The 22,888-nt window shown below is 38.1% G+C and overlaps 1 protein-coding gene across 1 annotated transcript in view; it reads right to left on the bottom strand.

Annotated features, from left to right (window-relative positions):
• gpm6ab (glycoprotein M6Ab) overlaps nt 1–15,238 on the bottom strand; it is a 32,097-nt gene extending 16,859 nt beyond the window's left edge. Inside the window, exons 1-2 of the mRNA XM_040147484.1 lie at nt 15,133–15,238; nt 186–378 (exon numbers count right to left, since the gene is read on the bottom strand). Coding sequence (XP_040003418.1) covers nt 186–378; nt 15,133–15,169 — 230 coding nt within the window. The 5' untranslated portion in view covers nt 15,170–15,238. The remainder of the gene's footprint in view (nt 1–185; nt 379–15,132) is intronic.
• Nucleotides 15,239–22,888: the final 7,650 nt, after the last annotated feature.

Here is a 22,888-nt window from a genome sequence, read left to right as displayed (position 1 = left end):
TTTTCTTAAAGCACTGAACCAAACAGACACTGCTGCTCGCAAGACAGGAAAATGACTGAGAAACTGGTGGCATGAGTGTAATGAAATGGATTTTGCACTTTATAGTTATTGTACCAAAACAAGAAAACCTACAGGTAAAGGCCTTTAATCTGTGTGAGAAATGAAGGTAAAAACAAGTCACTCACATGGTAAAGACATCCAGCATTTCTCCAGGGGCTCTGATGACTTCAAAGTAGTTCTGGAGGATGGTGACAGTGCCGCTCAAAGCCTCGTGGCCACACCCACAGAACAAGGCCACGCCCATGTAGAGGAGGATAGTAGCTATGAGAGAGGCCCAGGGCAGACTGCCCACACATCGCTCACAGCACTCCTTACAGCCTAAACATACAGAAACAGACAGAGTTTTCATACTTATTCAGCATGATGATGACAGTAGCTGTCTGTTGTTCATAATGAATCTGAATGTACAATTCAGTTGATTCAGAAAGCTAAACAATCATCAGATCAAACAATCTTTCAACAAGTGAAACAAGCAGCCATGGCTATACCTACCCAAACCCACAGTTAACAAAAACTATCCATAAGAGAGGATAGTTTACCAGATACCAGGGGAAGAGATGCAAATCAATGACATAAGCACAAGTGCTCTGTCTTTGACTTTTCCTTTGAAGGAATCACAGGCCCATTGAGAGTGATGAGATGAGAAGTGCTGTGAAGCATTTCCCAGCTGCATCCCGAAGTGTATTTATTAACTGTGAGTTTATTAATGATCAGTTTATGTCTGAAATTCTCTGGTTTTAGTTCAGTAGTGGCCTTCATCTCCTCTATGAAGAATACAGTAACATTAACATACAAAGCTTGAATCATATTACATACATACTCTTTTGCACTGCTGATACAGTAGTTGTACATACACCAATCTGTAGCAGCTGCACATGTAAACTGGTAAATATGTAAACCTACAGTAGAAGAATGTTCTCATTTACATTCATTTACTTATGTGATGATTCTTTTGAGAGTGTGTAGGTACAGACAAGACAGGTGTCTCAATTTATAGGAAAACTTTAATATTTATTAGGAAATATATTTATTTGCCATCTTACCCTGAGTCAGTTGAGAAAATCAGTATTGGTTTCATCTCTGTGTCCAGTACAGAGATACATCCAGGATGTAATTAGCTTAGCTTAAAAATTCCACCTCAAAGGGACAAAACAACCTTCCTACAACTCTCTAAGCTTTTTAAGTTACAATTGTCAGGACTTATCAGCGAGGTGAGGCAAGAAGGCTGGTGAAAACTCTACTTTCCACCAATTCATGGAGAAAATAGTCCCTTACAAAAACTGTTAAAAGCATGTTCTGTGAATTAATATAGAGCAACAGAGACAGTGATGTTTCTGGAAAGTGATGTTGCTGTTTAATTTTTTGAAATGCTTTTCCAATGCTGTGAGAATGACAAACAAACTCACATTTAGTCACTCACTGTATTTATAGTGGAGGCAGGGTGGAGGCAGAAATCTCAGAGATGAATATCCAAACCTGGCACATAAAACCAAATCTATCTGCATGGCTACTTACCAGGAGAGGTAAGTGAATACGCTTGTTTGTCTTTCAGGCACCCTTTCACTTGTAAAGACTTCATACAATTTCCACCAATGATATTCCAAACAGCACCTCCAAACCATCCTACAGCTGAACAGTGTAACATTAGTGGAATTACAACAGAAACGTTTGCACTGCTCCATCACATTGTACCACACAGTTTTGGACTGTCTTGTGACTGGAGCTGAATTCAGTCATAATGACCTGCTGGTTACTTGGAAATAAATCTAGATGGATCCGATCCATTATTGCTAATGCTATTGTTGGTGACTCTCAGTCAGAATTGGTGAAGATTTACTGTGATCAGTCTTTGTCTTTTTATATGCCATCGTCCTGTGTTTGGGATATGCTGACATGAATAATTTGAGTTCTCCACTTCCCACATCATAACGTATAATCGTGCAGTGGCTGTGAATGAAGCACCAGCAATTGAAGCATTTTCAAATGACTATCTTTTGTGGTTGCCTTTTTAAATGTGATTTGCTGTAGTTGCTACCAGATAATGGGTAAAGAGTGAGGGGAATAAAGTTTTCAGTCCAGAAATATTTTAGCAGCCTACATATCTGAGCTCATGACAATGTGTTCCACATGAAAACATTGCAGAGACAATTGTAATGCTAGGATGAAGGATGACGCTACGCCATCTTAACGGGACCACATACACAGGAAGGAGTGAATGTTTTCCTGCTGGACTTCTGACACAGTTTAACATGATCAAGCATTTATATTTTGCCCTATTGGACAACTGGAACAATACCTCACATCTATGTGTGAGGTAACAAATAATGAAATTGAATGCATTGTGGATTGCTGTATGATGTCACTGTTTGACTGATTTCTCATGCATATGGTGAGGGCAGGGTTGGGGTCACTGGGCTTAATTAAGTGGTGTACAGTGCATCTAAATGGTAAAATCACTGTGGGTGTGTTTTAAGCTGCAAGTCCAGATGCCAGATGCTGAATCCCAAAAATTTTAAATGTAATGTCAAAAATCTCAACTTTTACAACCCCAAATACACAGTTAATAATATTTTTCCACAAGAATTTAGGATTTCGTTATTTAGTCTTGTTTCATCTTATGTATGTTTTGGTGATGTTTTTGAAATTCCTTTTTCCATTACGAAGATAATAAGGTAAAATGAGAGGTATGTTTCGGGGCTTCGTTGCTTGACAGGTGTCTCACCTATCACAGCCATTTATGATGTCTACTGCCACTGTCTACTCCCACCTTAACTCCACCCACCTACTGGATAAGTATCGATCCACTAAAATAAAAATATTATTATAATATCAGAAGGTTTTTGATTCAAAAGTCTCATTTTTGAATTCAGCCCTAACACACACACATATTCCCATACACACACACACACACACACACACACACACACACACACACACACACACACACACACACACACACACACACACACACACACACACACACACACACACACACACACACACACTTTCAAATAAGCAGACATGCAACCACTCAGACTCACTGAACCCTACATGTAGACGAGGAGCAGCTACAGAAAGAAGGAGAAAGATAAAGACAATCACACACTCATCTCTTCCCTCCATCACTTCCCTGTTACACAGAAAGGGGTTTGTTTGTCTGTGTTTGTGTGTGTGTGTGTGTGTGTGTGTGTGTGTGTGTGTGTGTGTGTGTGTCTGTGAGTCATCGTGCTGCTGAGGTTTAATTGACCAGCCTTGTTGCCATGCCAACAGGGGTACGGCAGGAGGCTGCTGACCCACTTTGCCTTTAGTATTGTCATGGCAACAGCACGGGTGTGCAAGCGTTACAGTTCCACTATTGCACATTTTCACACATGCATTAACAAATAAACACATTCAATAGAAATACTCACGTATCTTCTATTTGCATAGACTCACTTTCATTATTGTCTTCTTTTGTGAAAAAGGATTAATGCAATGTTTCAATGTGTTTTACCACACAACATGAGCTGGTAACGGAGGAACAGAAATGGCTGTTATGCCCAGTAGGAAGGTACCATTTTGCTCTGACTACATTTATAAAAGCATTCATTGCTCATGAGCTACATGTTCATTTCGGTTCTTTGGTTCCTTACACACACATTTGAGTCAATTCATGTCGAAATGACCCTCTTTTTTACACATAAAGAATACAGATTTAGGCCACATTAGTGCATCAGTTCTGAGGCAGATGGCAAGACAGAGAGGGGAGTGTGATATTGTGATATGAATTTCATATGAGCATGAATGTTCTGTGAGGGGATTTTGTACAGTGCGTTGTTTTCTTGCCTCTAAATATTTTCATACATCTGCAAATATGTGCATGTTTATGACTGTGCAGTTGTGTTTCTGACACTCTGTTTGTGAGTGTGCATCCTGAATGTCAGCCATGTTGTAATCCTCATCATATTTCCATATGTGGGCTTTAAATGCTGAAAAGACCCAGTGACCTGGTAAAAACTGGGACAGGCACAAAAGGTACTGCATGCATATATATATATATATATATATATATATATATATATATATATGCAGCTGTTTTCTTTGTTTAGAAAGAGGTACATATTGTCAAAGATGATATGACAGCAATTATCCATTTGCTATATCATCACATAAAATTGCTGTAATATATCAGGATTAATAAGGTTGTTGATCATCACGATTGTAATGAGATATACAAATGACCCAAAATACTGTTTATGTATAACATTAATAGACAGAAATTTGACGCCTTTGTTATACTGTACATCAGTGACATCTTTTATAAACTTGTATACTGTATATTTTATTTATTTTTTTTGTCGTGTCTTAATGTGAGAATGTCTTAGTTCAAGAATTTGATTGTATAAATTCCTGGCGGTTTCTTTGCAGATAACAATCAGCCTGAATTTTTTGTTTTTTGTTCATATCTTAGATATCTCAACAATTACTGGCCAAATTAATTTTACATGGGTTTTCATGGTTTTCAGAGAGAGTGATTTGTAACTTCACTTTTAATCTAGTACTAGTAGTTAACCAAACTATGCTCTTTCCCCTAGTGACATTTATGTGACTAACTTTTGGGCTCTAGGAGAGTACAATGGGAATATACTGACAATGATAAATCAATTAATTGAAAAAATAATGGGCAGATTTATCAATAATGAAAATAATCATAATAAATGATTAGTTGTTTGTAATCACTGTGTTATCTGGCTGTGTTCACTGTTCACACACATAAACACACACAGAGTTCTTTTCTAGCTTTACAAACTCAAACACACATTCATACTTTCACAATGAGCCTTGGTGCTCATTAGGCAGCAGTCTGGACAGCGCTGTCCAGCTTGATTGTCAGGCAACATAGCCGTGCTATGTGAGTTTGTGTGTGTGTCTGGATCACTGTGTCTTAGCTCTGAAAGGAGATTATCGAGGTCTCTCACACAGACACACACGCATAAAGAAAAAGTGAGAGAAACACAACCCACACACACTGGCCTGATGATGTACTCAGGAGTCAAAGCCCTGTTCTAATGGAAAATGAAAAGCTCACTGCACCATTTACAGTGAGATGCAGTTCAGTTCAGTTTATATATATATGTATATATATATATATACAGTATATATGAGTTTTCTCTTCAGGTTGTGATGTATGATGATAATCTTTTTCAGGTTTGAAGCACATGGATTTTATATAATCCATATATATAATACACATAACCCTGTACACAATACCCTGTATTTATTAACAACAATAAATGATCAGCTGTGGGAGTCATTAAAGCAAAAAAGAAACTAGTTTATTATCTGGGGAGATCTAGGTTTTGCAGTCTACAGCCCTGTGCTATTGTGGGTTCGACTATACTGTTAGATTGTTAAGTGCACCACAAATTAGAATAGATGTTTATGTGACTATCATGTTATATTGGATGCTCTTCACTTATGTTCACCTGCAGTAGCTGGAGATCAGTGCAGATGTGCTGACTGGATGAATAAATGGTTAATCAAGAAACTGTTCAATTGCCTGTAAAATCACAATTAGGGACGAGCACGTCTATAACACAGGAACTGATATTTAAGTATACAAATTGCTAATCAGTCTATATTGATAACCATGAAAATGTATAGACTACAACAGGCTATTGTTTTCAAAAAAGTGATTAGCCATTATCTGGTCACAGGAGCACAGCCCCAACAATGGCTAACCCAAATTTATGGGATAATTTGGTCATTCTATTTTGCCTTTTAATCTATTATAAATATCGGAAACTGTGATATTGACAGGATGGTTGTCCACTACAGAGCCATTAAATTGTGCAAAGGTATCAAGAGTTACAGTGCTACTGTGAATCTATATCATGAGAAAGAGGATACAGAGCATTAATGAAAGAGAGAGGATGAGGAGGAACACCAAGCGCATTTTAGTGATGGATCACACAGGCAGACAGTACCTAGACAGGCTGTAAACAGGAGAAATTATTATAATTACTGATAAGCTGATATTGTGAAAGGGTACACTATTGGAAAGGTCATCTACTTCTCAAATTTACCTGCCAAAATAAAAAGCTAATCATTGAAGATAGGCAGTGCTGGAGTTGTGAAACAATGTGCACCAGACAGCTCTTTCCTTAGTCCTTTTCTGAGTCCTACCTGTTAGATTTCTGTTTTGTGACAGATCCAAATCAGTTGGTGGGTTCTTGTATTATGAAGGTTGCGTCAGCCAACTCTCAAAACTCAGATTTATGAGTATCCATTGATATTGCAGAAAGAAATAATTTAATGTGACTTGCAGAAGAAAAATAATTCCGTACTGAAATGAGTGGAAAAAGTAGGAAGAAAAAAGCACAAAAAATGGTGAAATCTTAAGTGTACGATATTTGTCGTTGACAATACACAATGCCCTAATGTCCCTTTACGATATACAAGCATCATTCCTGAGCATCTTTCACCCTATAAATACAAACTCAAAGGGCCCAAAATACACAGTCTGGCTTCATATTTTCACCTTAAAGCTGCAATTTTGTATAACCTTTTTCCAGTTCTATGCTCATAATGGACAAGTATTCAGAACAGTAGTCTTGCCAGGGTAAAAGCCACCATTTTTAGACCATCACAGGGCACTGAAGCTCCTCCATCGAACCAATTTAACACTACAGAAATAAAATGAATTACGTTGTTAAGTAACTATTGATTAGCAAGATTCTAACCTTTAAAATCAAAATCCCCCCTGAAGCAGAATTAATAAATGAAATGTTAGTTTTCTTTATTGTAAATGTGTTAATGGAGAATTTGAACCACCATTTGAAGTCATCCATAGTCTAATTTGGAACGGTTCCATAAAATGGTGAAAACTGGAAACACAGCCAGGACTCTATGATACCAGTCTCAGTGACTTTAGGTTGCATTTTCTGATTCACAGCTTGGAACCACAGATCTAACCATCTACAATACCCAGCAATGGGGTCAGTCCAACTCCTCACTGAAATAATGTTCTTGGCCATTCCCTGTTTACACACAGTGGAACTGTCCCTCAGGGTTTGGACGTCTTGCCAGGAATATTTAGAAGAAGATTGATCTGAGGGTACTTGGTCTTTGACCTACTTACGTGGCTAAAAAATCTGATGGTGGCATGTCATTAAACACGGTTCATCCCCTTGGGAGGATGAAAGTGCTCACCTAATTCCATGGCCATCTCTTATTAGAGTCTTAAATATCTCAGGTGTGATGATTCCATTTTGTCCTTATGGTATTGCTGGATGAAAGTTAATAAAACAAAAACATCCAATATGGAAAAATTTAATCTGCTGGGCAGCATGAATGTATTCAGTAAATTTCATAGCATTTGATATTTATTTGATATTTCTTATATATAAGTGGAAATTTTGGGCTGATGGTGGTAGAAGAAATTTAATTTCAGAAACTCTTGATATCAGGACCAAAGAGTTGGTGGGATTAACCAACCATTAGCAGAGTAATAATATATTGCAACCAGGATTAGGGTTAACCTCTTCCACTCTCTGTTTTTCAGAATACAGCCCAGTTAGTTAGCTGCTCACAGTCAAGCTAGTTTTAATTTCTTGTGTCAATGGAAAGTAATGAAATTACCTTCAGAGAGAAAAAAATTCGAAACCCCATGTCAACGACTTCCTCCTCTGCTTCTTTCCCTCTCCAGTATCTCTAACATCCCAGTTCCCTCTCTCCTCCTCCCCTGCCTTCTCCTCTCTCACCTTCTGAGAAAGGGTGCCAAGTCAATTTGTATTGACTTATTCCTCTCTCCATAAGGTTCCTTTATATTAGTGGTCATGATAATGAAATGGATATAAGGCAAGGTCACATTCTTACTGCTGTCAGTTTTCCCATTGACCTCTATGATAAATTAGAAATGAATTTTACAAATTTTCCTGGGCAAGTAATTATTGTCCTTCTGCAGGTTCAGGAAGTGACATCCTGGGATAAACCACCAATTCCATGCTAAGAACATATTTTTCTGACTTCATACTATACCATAAACCTTTTCTTACTTCTGCTTACTTTTTCCTGAAAAGCGCATTGTAATAAAGTTCCTTAACGCTAACGTACTGTATTTAATGGCCATTTATAGTGAGTATGCCAGTTCATTAAATCTTCAACATTTTCTCTGTGAAACACCCCACATCAAGCAGGTCTTTCCTGGCAAAAATACCTGTGCACATCATGAAGTGATGGGTTTTTCTGTCTCCTGTTTGACTGATCTGAATTTAACAATAATTTGATAATTAGAAGGAAGTGATATGTGTACCTTGTCTGGACAGAAGTAAAGAGTGTCTCCAAAGAATTATGTGCCACAAACTCAAAGCTAGCAAACAGAAAACAAGGACAGACAGATCAAATGGGAACAAAACAAACGAATGCAGTACACAGAGCACAGCAAGGGTTTTAGGCTGGTGTTTGTTAATCTGGTTTTGTTTTGGTATTTTTGTCATGGGATATGATGAGCCATGCCCCGTAATCACAATTTTTCTGCCCTCCTTCTCCCTCCTGTCCCAACCCTGTCTCCTAGAAATAATTCTTTTATTTTGTATTTTATTTTGTAGAAAATGTAATTGCTGGCTAGATTATGTTCAGAGGCAGCACTGTATTTGAATGAACTGAAGCACTACATTTATTTACAGCAGCGGAGTCCCCAGGAGTGGGTTATGGTGGATGGTGGGTGTACAAAGCACACGACTGTCATGGCAGAGACTGGGGCTCATATCCAGAGTCCTGTCTGTGGTTAGGTTTAGAAAAACAAAAGCACTTTGGTTAAGGTAAATAAAAGATTGTGGTTTTGGTTAAATGTAAGTAAACACATTGAGTCTGAGGTCACTGAAAACTTTGTATTAAACCAGACCAGGATCTTTCCCGAACCTCAACCAAGTGCTGTCAGTGCCTCAACACAACCATAAAAAAGTTTAATAATGCTGGAGTCACTACAAGTGGATATTGTGCTGCAAGATCAGATGATTTGGCAGAGAACAAATAAGTTGTTTGGTAACATTTTAGTGATATGTTTAGTGTCAATGTACTTGTGACTTGCTGAATACATAAATTACCATATCCTCATCATGTTAATAAAAAATGTAATCTGGATGGAATTATATTTCGTACAAAGTGTATTTGCCGTTGCAGCTCAGTTGTATATAAACATAATTTTTAGGAGGCAGGGTTGCCTGTCCTCCTGTTCCAGTTAAAAACTGATTAAAGATGATATACCATCCATTATCTGTAGGAGTTACTTTGGAATCTCAAATCTAGGCCAGATGATATACCCCCATGGGTGCAGACCACTCTCTGTTCAGAGACAGGCATATTCCTTATTGTTGGGAAGATGGTCATAGTGAGAACTTGAATCCATCCAGAAAGAATAAGTGCCATTTACACCAGGTTACACCTATTGTTACATGGTGGACTTATAAAAGCCAAGGCACCCCTCTTGTTTGGACATGGTTAGACACTGTAGCGGAGACCTTAAGAAAAAAAAGGAAATACAGTATCATCACTCATCTAATGTGGACAAGGACCAGAGTTCTGTGAAGGTAAAGGGCACATGAGCCTGTCACCCTGCCTTCTCATTTGGTTCAATTAGTGAATACATTTTAAAATTTGCATATAGTATAATAACATTTTCACAGCTGGGGACTAGAAGAGTCACATGTAATAGGGCCCAATCGATTTTGGCTGTTAGATGACTGATACTTAAATGTTACTTTTTAATTAACTCAAACTTCAAGGTGATGATTTTTTACATAAGTCTATTTCAGAGGAAGCCACCGGGTTAGAATCAAATTTTTGGCAGCCACCTTCTGTCATACAACATCTCATCAGTCTTGCTAGCATGTTAATATATACTAACTCCATACTCAACAAAAACATTTTCAGTCTTAGTTGTGTTAGATGTAAATATGATATGCACATAATTTAAAAATATTTTTCAAGTAAAGCATTATATTAGATGAATTTATTGCAGATGTCATTAATATTTATGGCACACACACAGTACATTTATATAATATAAAACTTGCAGGGGAAAAACTAAAATTTATTTACAGTACAATCACCATATGTATTCAGAACAAATAATTTTGTCCTTGTTGCCCCATTCTAATTCAATTGCGTATTTGTATTAATTATTTTCTTTTTTGCTGACAGTCAATTCAGGTTGCTTTTTCAGGGCAACACATTAAATGGCTCATATTTTGGCAACTTCAAGATCCTGAATTGCACTTAAGTCAATTATCTCCTGACTGAGACTGAAAGACTTAAAGGAAATATCAGTTATTTTTACCTTTAAGTGTGAATTTCAAATGCCTTACAATATTGCTAACCATGGTGCAAACTGTTGCATTTTAAATGGCAGCCTTTGGCTTCCACTCATTTCTGTACAGTATGAAGACCAATTAGCAGACACCTGGAACTGTATAATACATCACAGTGAATATCAAGTCTATGTTTACTTATTTACTTCTCAAAGTTACACCATTATAAAAACAAGATGTTCACTCTGATCTGAGCTGTGTAAGGAGCAAATACGATAATAAATGATTTATACATTCAAATTCACCAATACTAACAGGTATTAGCACTGTTAGGTCAGTACTTTGGCTACTATGCAAATGATTTTTGGCAGTGAAGATAGTTACACATGAAAATACACATTCATACGTTTATGTGTCATACTAACAACCTTATTAACAACTACAGGAAATAAAAGTGACCTTGCTGAACCTGAACTACAGAATAGCACTTCATATTCATAATGGGATATAACAGTCCTAATTCATAATGGCATGAGATCACATTAATTACTAGAGATTGGAAAATAAACAACCTTCCAAGACTTCCAGTTGCCCCCAAAGTTACGCAAGACTAAACAAACAATTGAGATTCAGATAAAGAATCTGAGATTTCCATTTAGGCTCCACAAATCTCTAAAAGCAATGCTACAGTAAGTCAACAGCAGGATGACCTGCTACAGGAAAATCAAAACTTCTCTGTGTGTCTCCGTCAGACTTCCTCTTTCAAATCTTTCAAACTTTCATATCATATTAGAAAACATGAAAATTTAATGATGCATGAGGAGAATTTGGGTTTATTGCAGCAGCAAATAATACAGGATACAGCAAATAACATGCACTTTTTGTACACTTTAATGTGTTGTAAATAGATAAAATTAAATAAACTAAATAAAACAGATAAAATTGCCCATCAATCTAAACTCAATAAAATGACAGAGTGAAAATATCTTTTTAGAAATTTTTGCTAATTCAGCAAAAATCATTGACTGAAATCTGTAATTTAAGAAGGATTCAGACCTATATTTCAGTGTTTTGTAGAAGCCCCTTTGGCAGCAATTAAGGGTTTGACTCTTCTTGGTTCAGTCTCTACAAGCTTTGCACCTGGATTTGGTCAGTTTATTCATTGTTCTTGGCAGATCCTCTCAAAATCCGTCGGATCAAATGGGAAGACTCTGTAGACTGCAATCTTCAGGTGTCTCTACAGATGCTCTGTTGGGTTGAAGTCTGGGCTTTGGCTAGGCTGCTCAAGGACAGTCATTGACTTGTCCTGAGGCCAATCCAATGTTTTCTTGGCTGCATGCTTTGGTTCATTGTCATGCTGAAAGGCGAACCGTTGCATCAGGTCACGTGCAATCTGGAGCAATTTTTTTTTCTCTGACCTCTCTATATTTGGCTGCATTCATCCTTCCCCTCAATTCTCACTAGTCTCCCTGTCCCTGCCACTGGGAAACACCCCCTTAGCATGATCCTGCTACCACCATGCTTCACCACAGGGATGGTATTAGCTAGTTAATGAGAAGTGCCTGGTGTATGCCAGACAAAGTGTTTGGAGTTCCAGAGAATCTTTTTTCTCATGCTCTCAGAGTCCTTTAAGTGCTCTTTTGCCATCTCCAAAAAGGCTGTCATGTGCTTTTTTCTCAAAGTAACTCCTATCTAGCCACTCATAAAGGCCTGATTGATGGAGGGCTGCTGAGACGGTCGTCCTTCTGGCAGGTTCTCCCATCTCTGCAGAGGACTTCTGAAGCTCTGTTAGAGTGACCGTTGGGTTCTTGGTCATATCCCTGACCAAGGCCTCTCTTGTCTGGTTACTCAGTTTGGCCCGGTGGCCAACTCTTGGAAGTGTCCTGATGATTCCAAACTTCTTCCATTTCAGAATTATTGAGGCCACTGTGCTCCTGGGAACACTCAAAGCTTTAGAACTGCCTTTATACCTTTGCCCTGATCTATGCCTCACCACGGGAATTATGGGACTTTATATTGCAGGTGTTTTCCTTTCTAAACAATGTCCAATCAAGTAAATCAATCAATTTCTAGACACATCTTAAGGATAATTAACCACAGTTTTGAGTACTGCAGCAAAGGGTCTGGATATTTTTTTAAATGAGAGATTTCAGTATTTGATTTTTATTGAATTTGCAAATGTTTCTATAAACAAGTTTCCCTTTGTCATTAGGGATAAATTCAGTTTTATCCTTTTAAAATTAAATCTGCAACACAATAAACTGTGCTAAAAGTGAAGGGGTCTGAATACTTTCTGAAGCCACTTTACATTAGAAATTATTACACAATGTGAGGCAGCCAATAGGGAGTTTTAGAGATCCAGTTCCCAATATTCATGGATTGTGTACAAATTAAGCGAGAAGAAAGCACCTTAGAGATCTTATGAGAGAGAAATGGCTGTTAAAGTAATTCACAGTGGTAAAGTGATTCCACAATAGCGCTTCAACACATGTTGAACTGGCAAACAATAGATGGCTTTCTCTCCACCTGTGTTTATGCATGTTTTCAATTTGAGAATGCAACTGAACTGAATGTAAAATTAAAAAAAAAAAAATCCAATCCCTACTGATAAAAATTCTTCTGCAATGATTTACTGGCACTGGGCAGGAAAAAAACTAATGATGCCAGCTGTTTATCTCTAAGATTTTTTAAACCTAATTAATTTTGATAATGTTATGCCTGGTACCTCTGACTTTTTATTAACGAACCAGATATTTCATGCCCATCCAAGCCTTAGAAGTGCTCTAACTGTGAGTCAAGTAACATTGTCTATGGTAAAAATAAATGAGACTTACTTCCACAGCCATGGATGCCCAAAAAAACTCCTCCCAAAAGCTCCTCTCAGCAACATCAGCAAAGTTCAGTAACAGTCGGTTATTATAAAATGTCAGGGTTATCAAAAGTGCAGAGAAGTACTCACAGTTTGTGCAGCAAGCTTGACAGTTAAACCTAGATTTTAACCGATTCTAGACCTATACAAAATCTCATACAATCAGACACATTTTCTAAATAGGAAAGTGTGCATCCAAGCATTGAAAGCATGTGAAAAATATAATTGATGCTATCATAATAAAAATTGATAAGGTTATTTAATTGCTCGATTAAAAATGAAGTCCATATATGCCATTGGGAGCCGTTCTTCTCCTCTCATGTCTTTAAAAACCTGTCCTACCATATTTCATCACACACACCTGAATTTTGTCAGATGTGTACATCCCATTTATTAAACGAATATGGAGGGAATGACAGGAATGTGAGATAGGCACTACTTGAATGGTTGAGAGAGTGGGGGAGGATTGCTAGAAATTTTTTTAAAAAGTGGCTAGAATGAAAGATCATGTTTGCTTAAAACATTATGTCTCCCCATTCAGCTTTCTGACTGGTTAAAACAGGTTTCTTCCAGAAAAAAAAAAAACCACATCAATCTGCCTATCACACAATAGAAGACAATTCCATTACAGTGTTACCATAGATACACGGTTAATTAATGTAAACACAGTGATTAATGCATTTAATTGTTTGTTTTTCAACCAAAATACCCTGATCATCATTTGGGTTTGTGAATCTGTGTAAGCAGCACTGGTTATGTCTGATTTCAGACTGAAGGTGTGATGAAGAAAATGTACACGCCCATTTTTACCACTGACAACAACAACAAAAATATGGGTGGATGCAATAAAAAACATGAATATGCTATAGGCAAAAAAATCAATGGAGTAAGAGAAATTGTAAAAAAGACTGGGAATGAGGAAGGGAGAGAGGGAGGGGAACCAACAGATTGAGATGGAGGTAAGTGAGAGATGACTCAAATTGCATGGTTGAGGAGAGAGAGAGAGACAGAAAAAGACAGACAGAGAAAACAAGAGGCAGAGATCCGCAGAGACAGAGAGACAGGCTGATAGACCCAGAAAATCTAGTCTGAAATACACTTAGAATTGCTCAAGAAAAAATATATAAAGGGATAGGGCTAGTGACAGGAGTATGAAGAAAATGGAGGGAAAGGGTAGGAAGCAACACAGACACCAGAAAAAAAGGCACACATACAGAGAGCAAGGGAGAAAGGAGAGAAGAAAGGGGTTCGGACAAGCGTGAAGCATCAACAATGGAGGCTAACAAAGAAAATCCCAATGGAGGAATCAATCACTGCTCCAGTTATCCCTCATCCTTCTGATTATTAGTCTTTATTTCAAAGTTTTGCCCCACGCTTCCTCCTTCTATCTGCCACCCCCACCCAAACCCCAATGCACCGCCACCCCCTCCCCGCCACTCCCACCTCCTCCATCCATCCATGCATCCATCCATCTGCCCATCCATCTGTCTGTCCAGCCTCCACAACAACACCAACCCTCCAGTGTCTGCCAGCTCCTCTCATCTTCACCCCAATCTGCTTTGTTGTGCATCCATTCATCGAAACACACAACAAAATAGCGTCGTATAATCCCTAGTATTATTGTAAGCAAACATATAGATGGAACGATTAAAATTCCAAGCCTGTCCTTCTGTTTCTCCTGAATAGAACGATGAGATAAACAGTCTAAACAGAAACAAAAATGTGCATATTAAATGTACAAAGACCTAATACTTTGTTGTTTTCTGCAGGACATGTATGCTATCTTCTATATATCTGCCCACAACACACACACAAAGGAATCCCATGATACCAAGAGAAATGGATGAGCAGAACAATGGCAGAATGCTACATATAATGAAAGATAAAAATTAACAAATTGTTTTTCCGTCGTACCTTTCTGGCTTTGTGATTCATCCATGTTTTCCTCCATTGTGGCAGGTTACAGTCCCTTTGTCTCAATTTCTTGTGAAGCTGTTTAAAGCCCCTTGCTAGCTCTCAGCAAAGTGTGTGTGTGTGTGTGTGTGTGTGTGTATGTGGGAGGCTGGGTATGCGTGCGATGGTTTTTTTTCCCTCCCTGCAGATGATGGAGGCGGCAGGGAAGTCCCTGTTTCAACGCTTTGCTCTCTCTCTTCACTCTGCCTATCTGGGCTTCTCCAGCATCTTCTCTCTTGATATATCTATAGCTTTAGCTTACTGTACAGATCTGTCTTTAAATAATGTATAAATTATAGAAAACCTGAATGTAAACAGCAAAATTGAATAATATATGTCCTTAATATAAAACTATTAGTCCAAGTCAAGAGTGAGACTCAAAAACAAGGCCAACAAAAAAAAAAGCACAGTACACAGTAACATTTCAATCTTGTTATTTCAGAGTTAAATATGATCTCACCCTGAAAATCACTCAAAGAAATACACTGATTATGAACATCCAGGATGAGAAAATCATCAATGATGTAGTTTTTTCTTAAGTAATGTGGAGGGAAATACATTGGAATGTTTTGATAATGTAGCTTTGCTTGCAAATGAAGTCTGGTAATCTTCCTCCCAATTCAGGTAACCATGTGGTACATGCTGTGATCAGCTGAAACATAACAGACTTAATTCACTCAGAATAATTGGTTGGACTCTATGTCACCTTTCCCAGACCAAGGCACCACAGTATGAGGGCTTAAAATGTTTGGTACACATTAATTTACCTATCAAACTTAAACACTTAAGTGTTTCCTGTAACCATATCACCTCATGTGCTGAATCGTTTCTGAATGGATCACCTCAACTAACCTAAAGTGGGGTCCAGCCTGAGATTGCACAAATAATAACAACCCGACTAATCTCACACATACAGTGAACATTTTATCTATCTGCTCCAAATTGCGAATTTCATTGTGTATGCAATACACACATCACGGCTAGTGACCCAGATAGCTAGCTTTCATTTGTACATGTGATGATTGTCAAATCATCATCAAGAAACCACAACATTCATCAAGCAATCAAGGAAGTAATCAAAATAAGTATGTCCATTAGAGGATTACAACCATTTATCAAATGTCAGCAATAATTAACCTAAGGATCAAATGTTTAGGAGTCAACAGTATACACAAAAGTGAGTACCCCTCTGGTCAATATCACAAAAATGTCTATTTAATACAGTTTTAATTGTTTTTAGCCAAAGCCCAAGAAGAATGAAGCCAGTTAAATTGAAAAACAGAAATGTTTGACTAATCAAACTGTAATGAAAAGTCCATATTAAAGAATCAACAGAAAGAAAGTCAGTACACTCTTCATCAGTAGGATTCCATTCTTTTATTTTTTTTTAAATATTTCGTATGTCCACCTTTATTTTTGATGACAGATTTAATCCTCACGGACATGGATGATACCAGTCTGACACAAATCTGTGGAGAAATGTTCTGCTGTTCCTCACAAATGCAGCTCTTTGTAGGAGGGGTTTTGTTGCTCTACCTTCTATTTGTCTATTGGACTCAAGTCAGGGACACACTTGGCCAGGTCATAGTTTTCACTTTTTTCTTCTTAAAAACTCTTGTATGATTTTTGCAGTGTGTTTGGGGTCATGTTGGAAAATTCCTCTCCTGCCAAACTTTTTGAGAATGGGAGTCGTCTTTTCATTCAGTATTTTGGTATACAAGCTTGCATTCATAGTGCTATCCATAAATGTCATCTCCCCTACACCTTTGCACTCATGCAGCTCCATATCAGCACACTCCCACCTCCATGCTCATGGTCAGCACTGTGCAGTCACTTTGATAGACTTGCCCAGGTCAACACCAAACATGCTGGCGCCCATTTGATCCAAACTAATTTATTTTGGTTTCATTTGACCGAAGAATACGCTGCCAACATTCAACATGTTTCTTTTCATGTTCTCCGGCATAGTTTAATCTTGGAGTTTTGTTAGTAATGGTTTCCTTCATGGACGCCATCCATAGAGGATGACTTCAAGCAGGGACCTTTGCACTGTCTGATCAGTCACTGAAACACCAATTTCCACAGATAACCCTTGTGCCAAGTCAGAAGCACTTACCCGTCTGTTTTTCAGTGCAAGGTTGTGACAAAAACCAAGCTATGAAGTCCAATGAACTCTGTGAAGTTCTGCGAAGAGGCATAGATTAGGGCAAAGGTACAAAACCAGTTCTAAAGCTTTCAGTGTTCCCACGGTGGCCTCAATAATTGTGAAATGGCAGTAGTTTGGAACCACCAGGCCCCCTCTAGACTTGGCTGTCCGACCGAACTGAGTAAGTGGGCAAGAAGGGTTGGGGTCAGAGAGGTGACGAAGAACCCAACAATCACTCTAAAAGACTTTCAGAAGATCTTCTGAGAGGGGGCAGGAAGGAGGAAAGAGAATATAGCACAATACAGGTTCCACATAAATATGTATAATAATAATAATGAGACTAATAATAAAACTCATAAGACGAGAAGAGACAAGAAAGCACAAAACTACAGGAGAGAAAAAAGTCAAGTTAGTAACAAGCATTGATGGGATATGAATGCATACAGATGGAGAGGAAGAGGAGGAGAGAGGAGCTCGGTGAATCATGGGAAGTCCCCCGGCAGTCCAGGCCTATAGCAGCATAATTAGGGGATGGTTTAAGACATTTATTTGAATCACCATGGTGCATCCTACAATCTGCAAGTTCTGCTTTATGGTGTCATGGTATTTTTGATGGTACTGTCAACCATGATACTGTCAAAAGATTATAGTATCTGTACCATACTACTACTATGGTACAGATAGTATGGTAAAATTTCTTATGAACATGTCGTATCTTTTATAATAATCATGTATTTTAAACTGCTGTGCATTGTTTTGGGTTTTTATAAGTCTTCACATTCACGGATCTGGACTTCCTGGAGCATATTCCATGTCTCGACACCCTGACCACCCACCCCCTTGCGTTGTCTTAATGTAGGACTGTGTTTGATATCAATACCCACTAATAGGAATTAATTGTAGATGCGCTGGACTGCACTGTAACTGGGCAGAGACTGTCAATGTATTGAAGAATAATGTTGTATTATTCATTTAGTTTTAGCATTTATTTAAAACAAAACAAAGCAAAACAATAATGTATATATAAATAAGGAAAAGCAGGAACCACAAGCACAAGAAATATTAGAACACAGAAGAAGATGGGACTCCCATCTCCCAAAAGAGTGGAATATTTTGCCTAAACTGGCGACTTAGTAAATTCTGATTCAGGTGCAGTGCTAACTGGCAGGCTCTAAATGAAATGAAAAAGAAGCAAATAAATCCTGCAACTTACCACTGTAATGTGGCCTTCAGGGTTACTGATATTTAACAAGTTTGAGTTTCTACTCAAAAAACTTAGCAGTGATGAATTCTGCCTATTTAGAGTATGTGGAGAGCAGTCTGCAAGTAAATGGGACATACTCTGTTTAGATTGTACTGATTTATTGGATCTGACATGAAAAAAAAGTCAAGATGACTTGACAGTGGAGATTTTTACTGTGCAGAGACAACACAGCTAAAATGTGTCACTGCCAATATAGTCACAAACTATACTGTCCTGTTACACCTACCAAGATAGGAAGATGCATTTTTTCTTACCTCAAAAATCTAATCATCTTGCTCTGAAAGAAAATATATAACTGGTTGAAAGGCTAAATGGGTTTAGATTATTATAACAAAATAACAACAGGAAGCAGTTATTTTTCTACAACCAATGAATTCAGAGATGCATGGAATTACAGGGTAATTGAAAGCTATATCACACTGATAAAAGTGTAGTCTCCACATTGGATTCCCTACAGTTTACAAGTCCTTCACACATCTGGTAAAACATGTCAGTAAGAACAGACCATCATGGCATCTGGCAAACTAAGACAAACTCATTTTAGTGATGTTGATTTTTTCATGATCTGTGAACATATAGAATGAGAATAGAATAGAAGAGAATAGAGAAACACTGTACTATCACTAAAAACCTCTTTGCCAAAGTTAAATGTGTGTCTGTTTACATATTTATAATTTTGCATTCTGCAGCTTGTCCAAATCGGCACAGACATATTTTTTGGTATTTGTGCATTAATCTACCTGGTCATTGTATTGTACAATACAATAAGTGTGAATTATATTTGATAGATCTGACCATCTTGACAGAAATAAGTGCCTTTTGTAGTTAGTGAGTGCCCTCTAGTTGACATAAGTGTAAACTGCACCAACTTATGTGACTTTATTTCTGTTCATTAGAGATCACACTCAACCATGAGGTCTCAGTGATTCTACTAATGAGGAATTAAAGATTTGAAAGAATAACCAGTGGTGGCTTAACTGTTGGAAACCAAACTTCAGGGAGTTTCCTGAAGCTTTGGAAAAGTTTAAAACTAGTGTGTATCGTAGTTATTCAAAGTATGACTTTGACATAATTTGTGCGAAAATCTCCAAAAACTTTTGCATTATTGTAGAACTTGGGTATTTTTGTTAGTATCCAGATTAAAAAGAGGTTCTGTTAAAAGGCTATTAAACTGTAAACTTACTGATGCCAAAGAAGTGGAAAAAAACAAAAACAAAAAAACATATAAATAAATAAATGATTAAATAAATTCTCCTGCATGGAACATTCTGTTAGCCTGGTAACAGAGGTCTCAATCACTACCCACATTAGTAATGTCCAGAAATTATCCAAGTAATCTTTTTGCCTAGTATTTTTGTGGATTGATGTGATTTGAGTTTCCACTGGTACGTACTGCCTCCAGGAAATAGCTGTATGCTCGCACTCTAAGTCAAACACTGAGAAAAGCTTTCACCTTCTCTTGCTTACTTTCCTTTTATACAGTTAGGTGCATAAGTATTTGAGACAATGAGCTGGTCATGGAAAGGCCATCATTATGCTGAGAAAACAAAACAAACTTATCAGACAGATGGAAAAAAACTTTAGGAGTGGCCAAATCGACAATTTGGTACATTCTTAAAAAGAAGGAATGCACTAGCGAGCTCAGCAGCACCAAAAGGCCTGGAAGACTACAGAAGACAACTAGAGTGGATGATCGCAGAATTCTCTCCTTGGTGGAGAAAAACCCTTCACAACATCTAGCCAGGGTCAACAACACTCTTGAGGAGGTTCATTGGTGTATCATCGTCAGAGTCTACAGTCCAGAGACGACTTCATGAATGTAAATACAGAAGATTTACCACAAGGTGCAAACCACTGGTAACACTCAAGAACAGAAAGGCCAGATTGGACTTTGCCAGAAAACCTCTTAAAAAAAGCCTGCCCAGTTCTAGAACAAAATTCTTTGGACAGATGAAACCAAGGTGAACTTGTACCAGAATGATGGGAAGAGTAAAGTATGGAGAAGGAAAGGAATGGCTCGTGATCCAAACCATACCACATCATCTGTCAAACATGGTGGAGTCAGTGTTTTTCACATGGGCATGTATGGCTGCCAATGGAGTTGGGTCACTGGTGTTTTTTGATGATGTGACTGCTGATAGAAGTAGCAGGATGAACTCTGAAGTGTATAGGGCTATACTATCTGCTCAGATTCAGCCAAATGCTTCAACACTGATAGGACCGTGCTTCACAGTAAAGACGGATAATGACCCAAAACATACTGCGAAAGCAACCCAGGAGCTTCTCAAGACAAAGAAATTGAGTATTCGTTTCACTGTGGCCAAGTCAGTCACCTGACCTCAACTCAATTGAGCATGCCTTTCACTTACTGAAGACAAAACTGAGGGCAGAAAGACCCACAAACGTGCAGCAACTGAAGGCGGCTGCAGCAAAGGCCTGGTAAAGCATCTCAAGGGAGGAAACTCAGCATTTCGGGATTTACATGAGTTCCAGACTTCAGGCAGTCATTGAGTGCAAAGAATTTTCATCCAAGTATTAAAAATAATCCTTACATTTATAATTATGTTAATTTGTCCATTTACTTTTGAGCCTCTGAAAATGAGGGTGTATGTCTAAAAATGCCTGTAATTCCTAAACGGTTAATGTTATTTTTTTGTTAAACCCCTTGAATTAAAGCTGAAGCTTCAATTGCATCTGGATTCGTTTGTTTCAGATCCATTATGGTGGTGTACAGAGGCAAAATTACGAAAACTGTCCAAATACGTATGCACCTAACTGTATGTTACCAAACTTAATATATATAGTTACTCTAGATGGCATTCCCCTGGCCTCAAGCACCAGCGTTAGGAATCTCTGAGTTATCTTTGATCGGGAAATGTCCTTTAACTCCCACATAAAACAAACTTGAAGGACTGCTTTTTTTCAGCCACATAACATTCCAAAAATGCACATCCATCCAAAAAAAAAGGCACAGCCTGTCTCAAAATGATGCAGAAAAACTAGTCCCTGCTTTTGTTACCTCTAGGCTGGATTAGTGCAACTCCTTATTATCAGGCTGTCCCAACAAATCTTTAGATACTATCCAGCTGATCCAGAATGCTGCAGCACATGTACTGACAGGAGCTAATTAAAGAGATCATATTTTTCATGTGTTAGCTTCTCTGCATTGGCTCCCTGTAAAATCCAGGATAGAATTTAAAATCCTCCTCCTCATCTACAAAGCCCTTAATGGTCAGGAACCATAATATCTTAAAGAGCTCATAGTACCTTATTACCCCACTAGAACACTGCGCTTCCAGAATGCAGGCTTGCTTGTGGTTCGTGGAGTCTCCAAAAGTAGAACGAGGGGCAAAGTCTTCAGTTATCAGGCTCCTCTAAATGCTAAATGGACTGCACTTACATAGCGCTTTTCTAGTCTTATTGACCACTCATAGCGCTTTACACTACTGCCATATTCACCCATTCACACATACATTCATACAGCGCTACATTCATAAACTGCAACACAATACATATATGTCTATAACATAATGTCAAAACTGTTATTTCTTTGCATTCTGCTGAATGATTTTAACTAAAATATTTACATATTGCCCCTTTAAGGTGAAGACAGAAATCTCAGAGGCAGAATTTAAAAACCAGGAGTCTGTATAACAAAGTGAGAATAGTGTTTGATGTAAGTATAAGGTTATCAAGCTGTTTTTGGGTTTATCTCAGATTTTCTGGAATCACACAGCTGGCTTGATCGATCAAAAGGGAGCTGATAGCGGACCGATGTCTCTTCATAATGAAGTCTTGTAGAGCTCTGATGTCAGCACAGATTCTTTGTGCAACTCCAATCTCTCCTAAAATGCAGTTAAGTGTCTTAGAGCTCCACCAAAAGCCATTTTCCAGATGGTCTGCATTTTTTTAAGGGACTCAAAGTAAACACAATCTGTTGATGATCATCTTGTAATACAGTAAACAGAAGCTATTCTGGTAGTGCATTCATACACACAATCACACCAATGACACATTGGGGGCAGTTTGGGGTGTAATCTCTTGCCCAAGAACACTTGGACATGCAGACTGGAAGAGCCAGGGATTGACCTAACGACCTTCCAGTCAGTGGACAACCCGCTCTAGCTCCTGAGCCACAGCCACCTACTACTCTGCTGTGGAACCACTTCCCAATTTGGGTTTTGGAGGCAGACACCCTCTCCACATTTAAAAGTAGGCTTAAAACCTTCCTTTTTGATAAAGCCTTAGGGTTTTTGGCTCCACTAAAAGCCATTTTCCAGCTGTCCTGCATTTTTTTAAGGGACTCA

Source organism: Xiphias gladius, chromosome 15 (assembly GCF_016859285.1).
Source record: "Xiphias gladius isolate SHS-SW01 ecotype Sanya breed wild chromosome 15, ASM1685928v1, whole genome shotgun sequence".
NCBI lineage: Eukaryota > Metazoa > Chordata > Actinopteri > Istiophoriformes > Xiphiidae > Xiphias > Xiphias gladius.
Note: the sequence above shows the minus strand (reverse complement) of the source record. Positions and strands in the feature narration are given on the sequence as shown.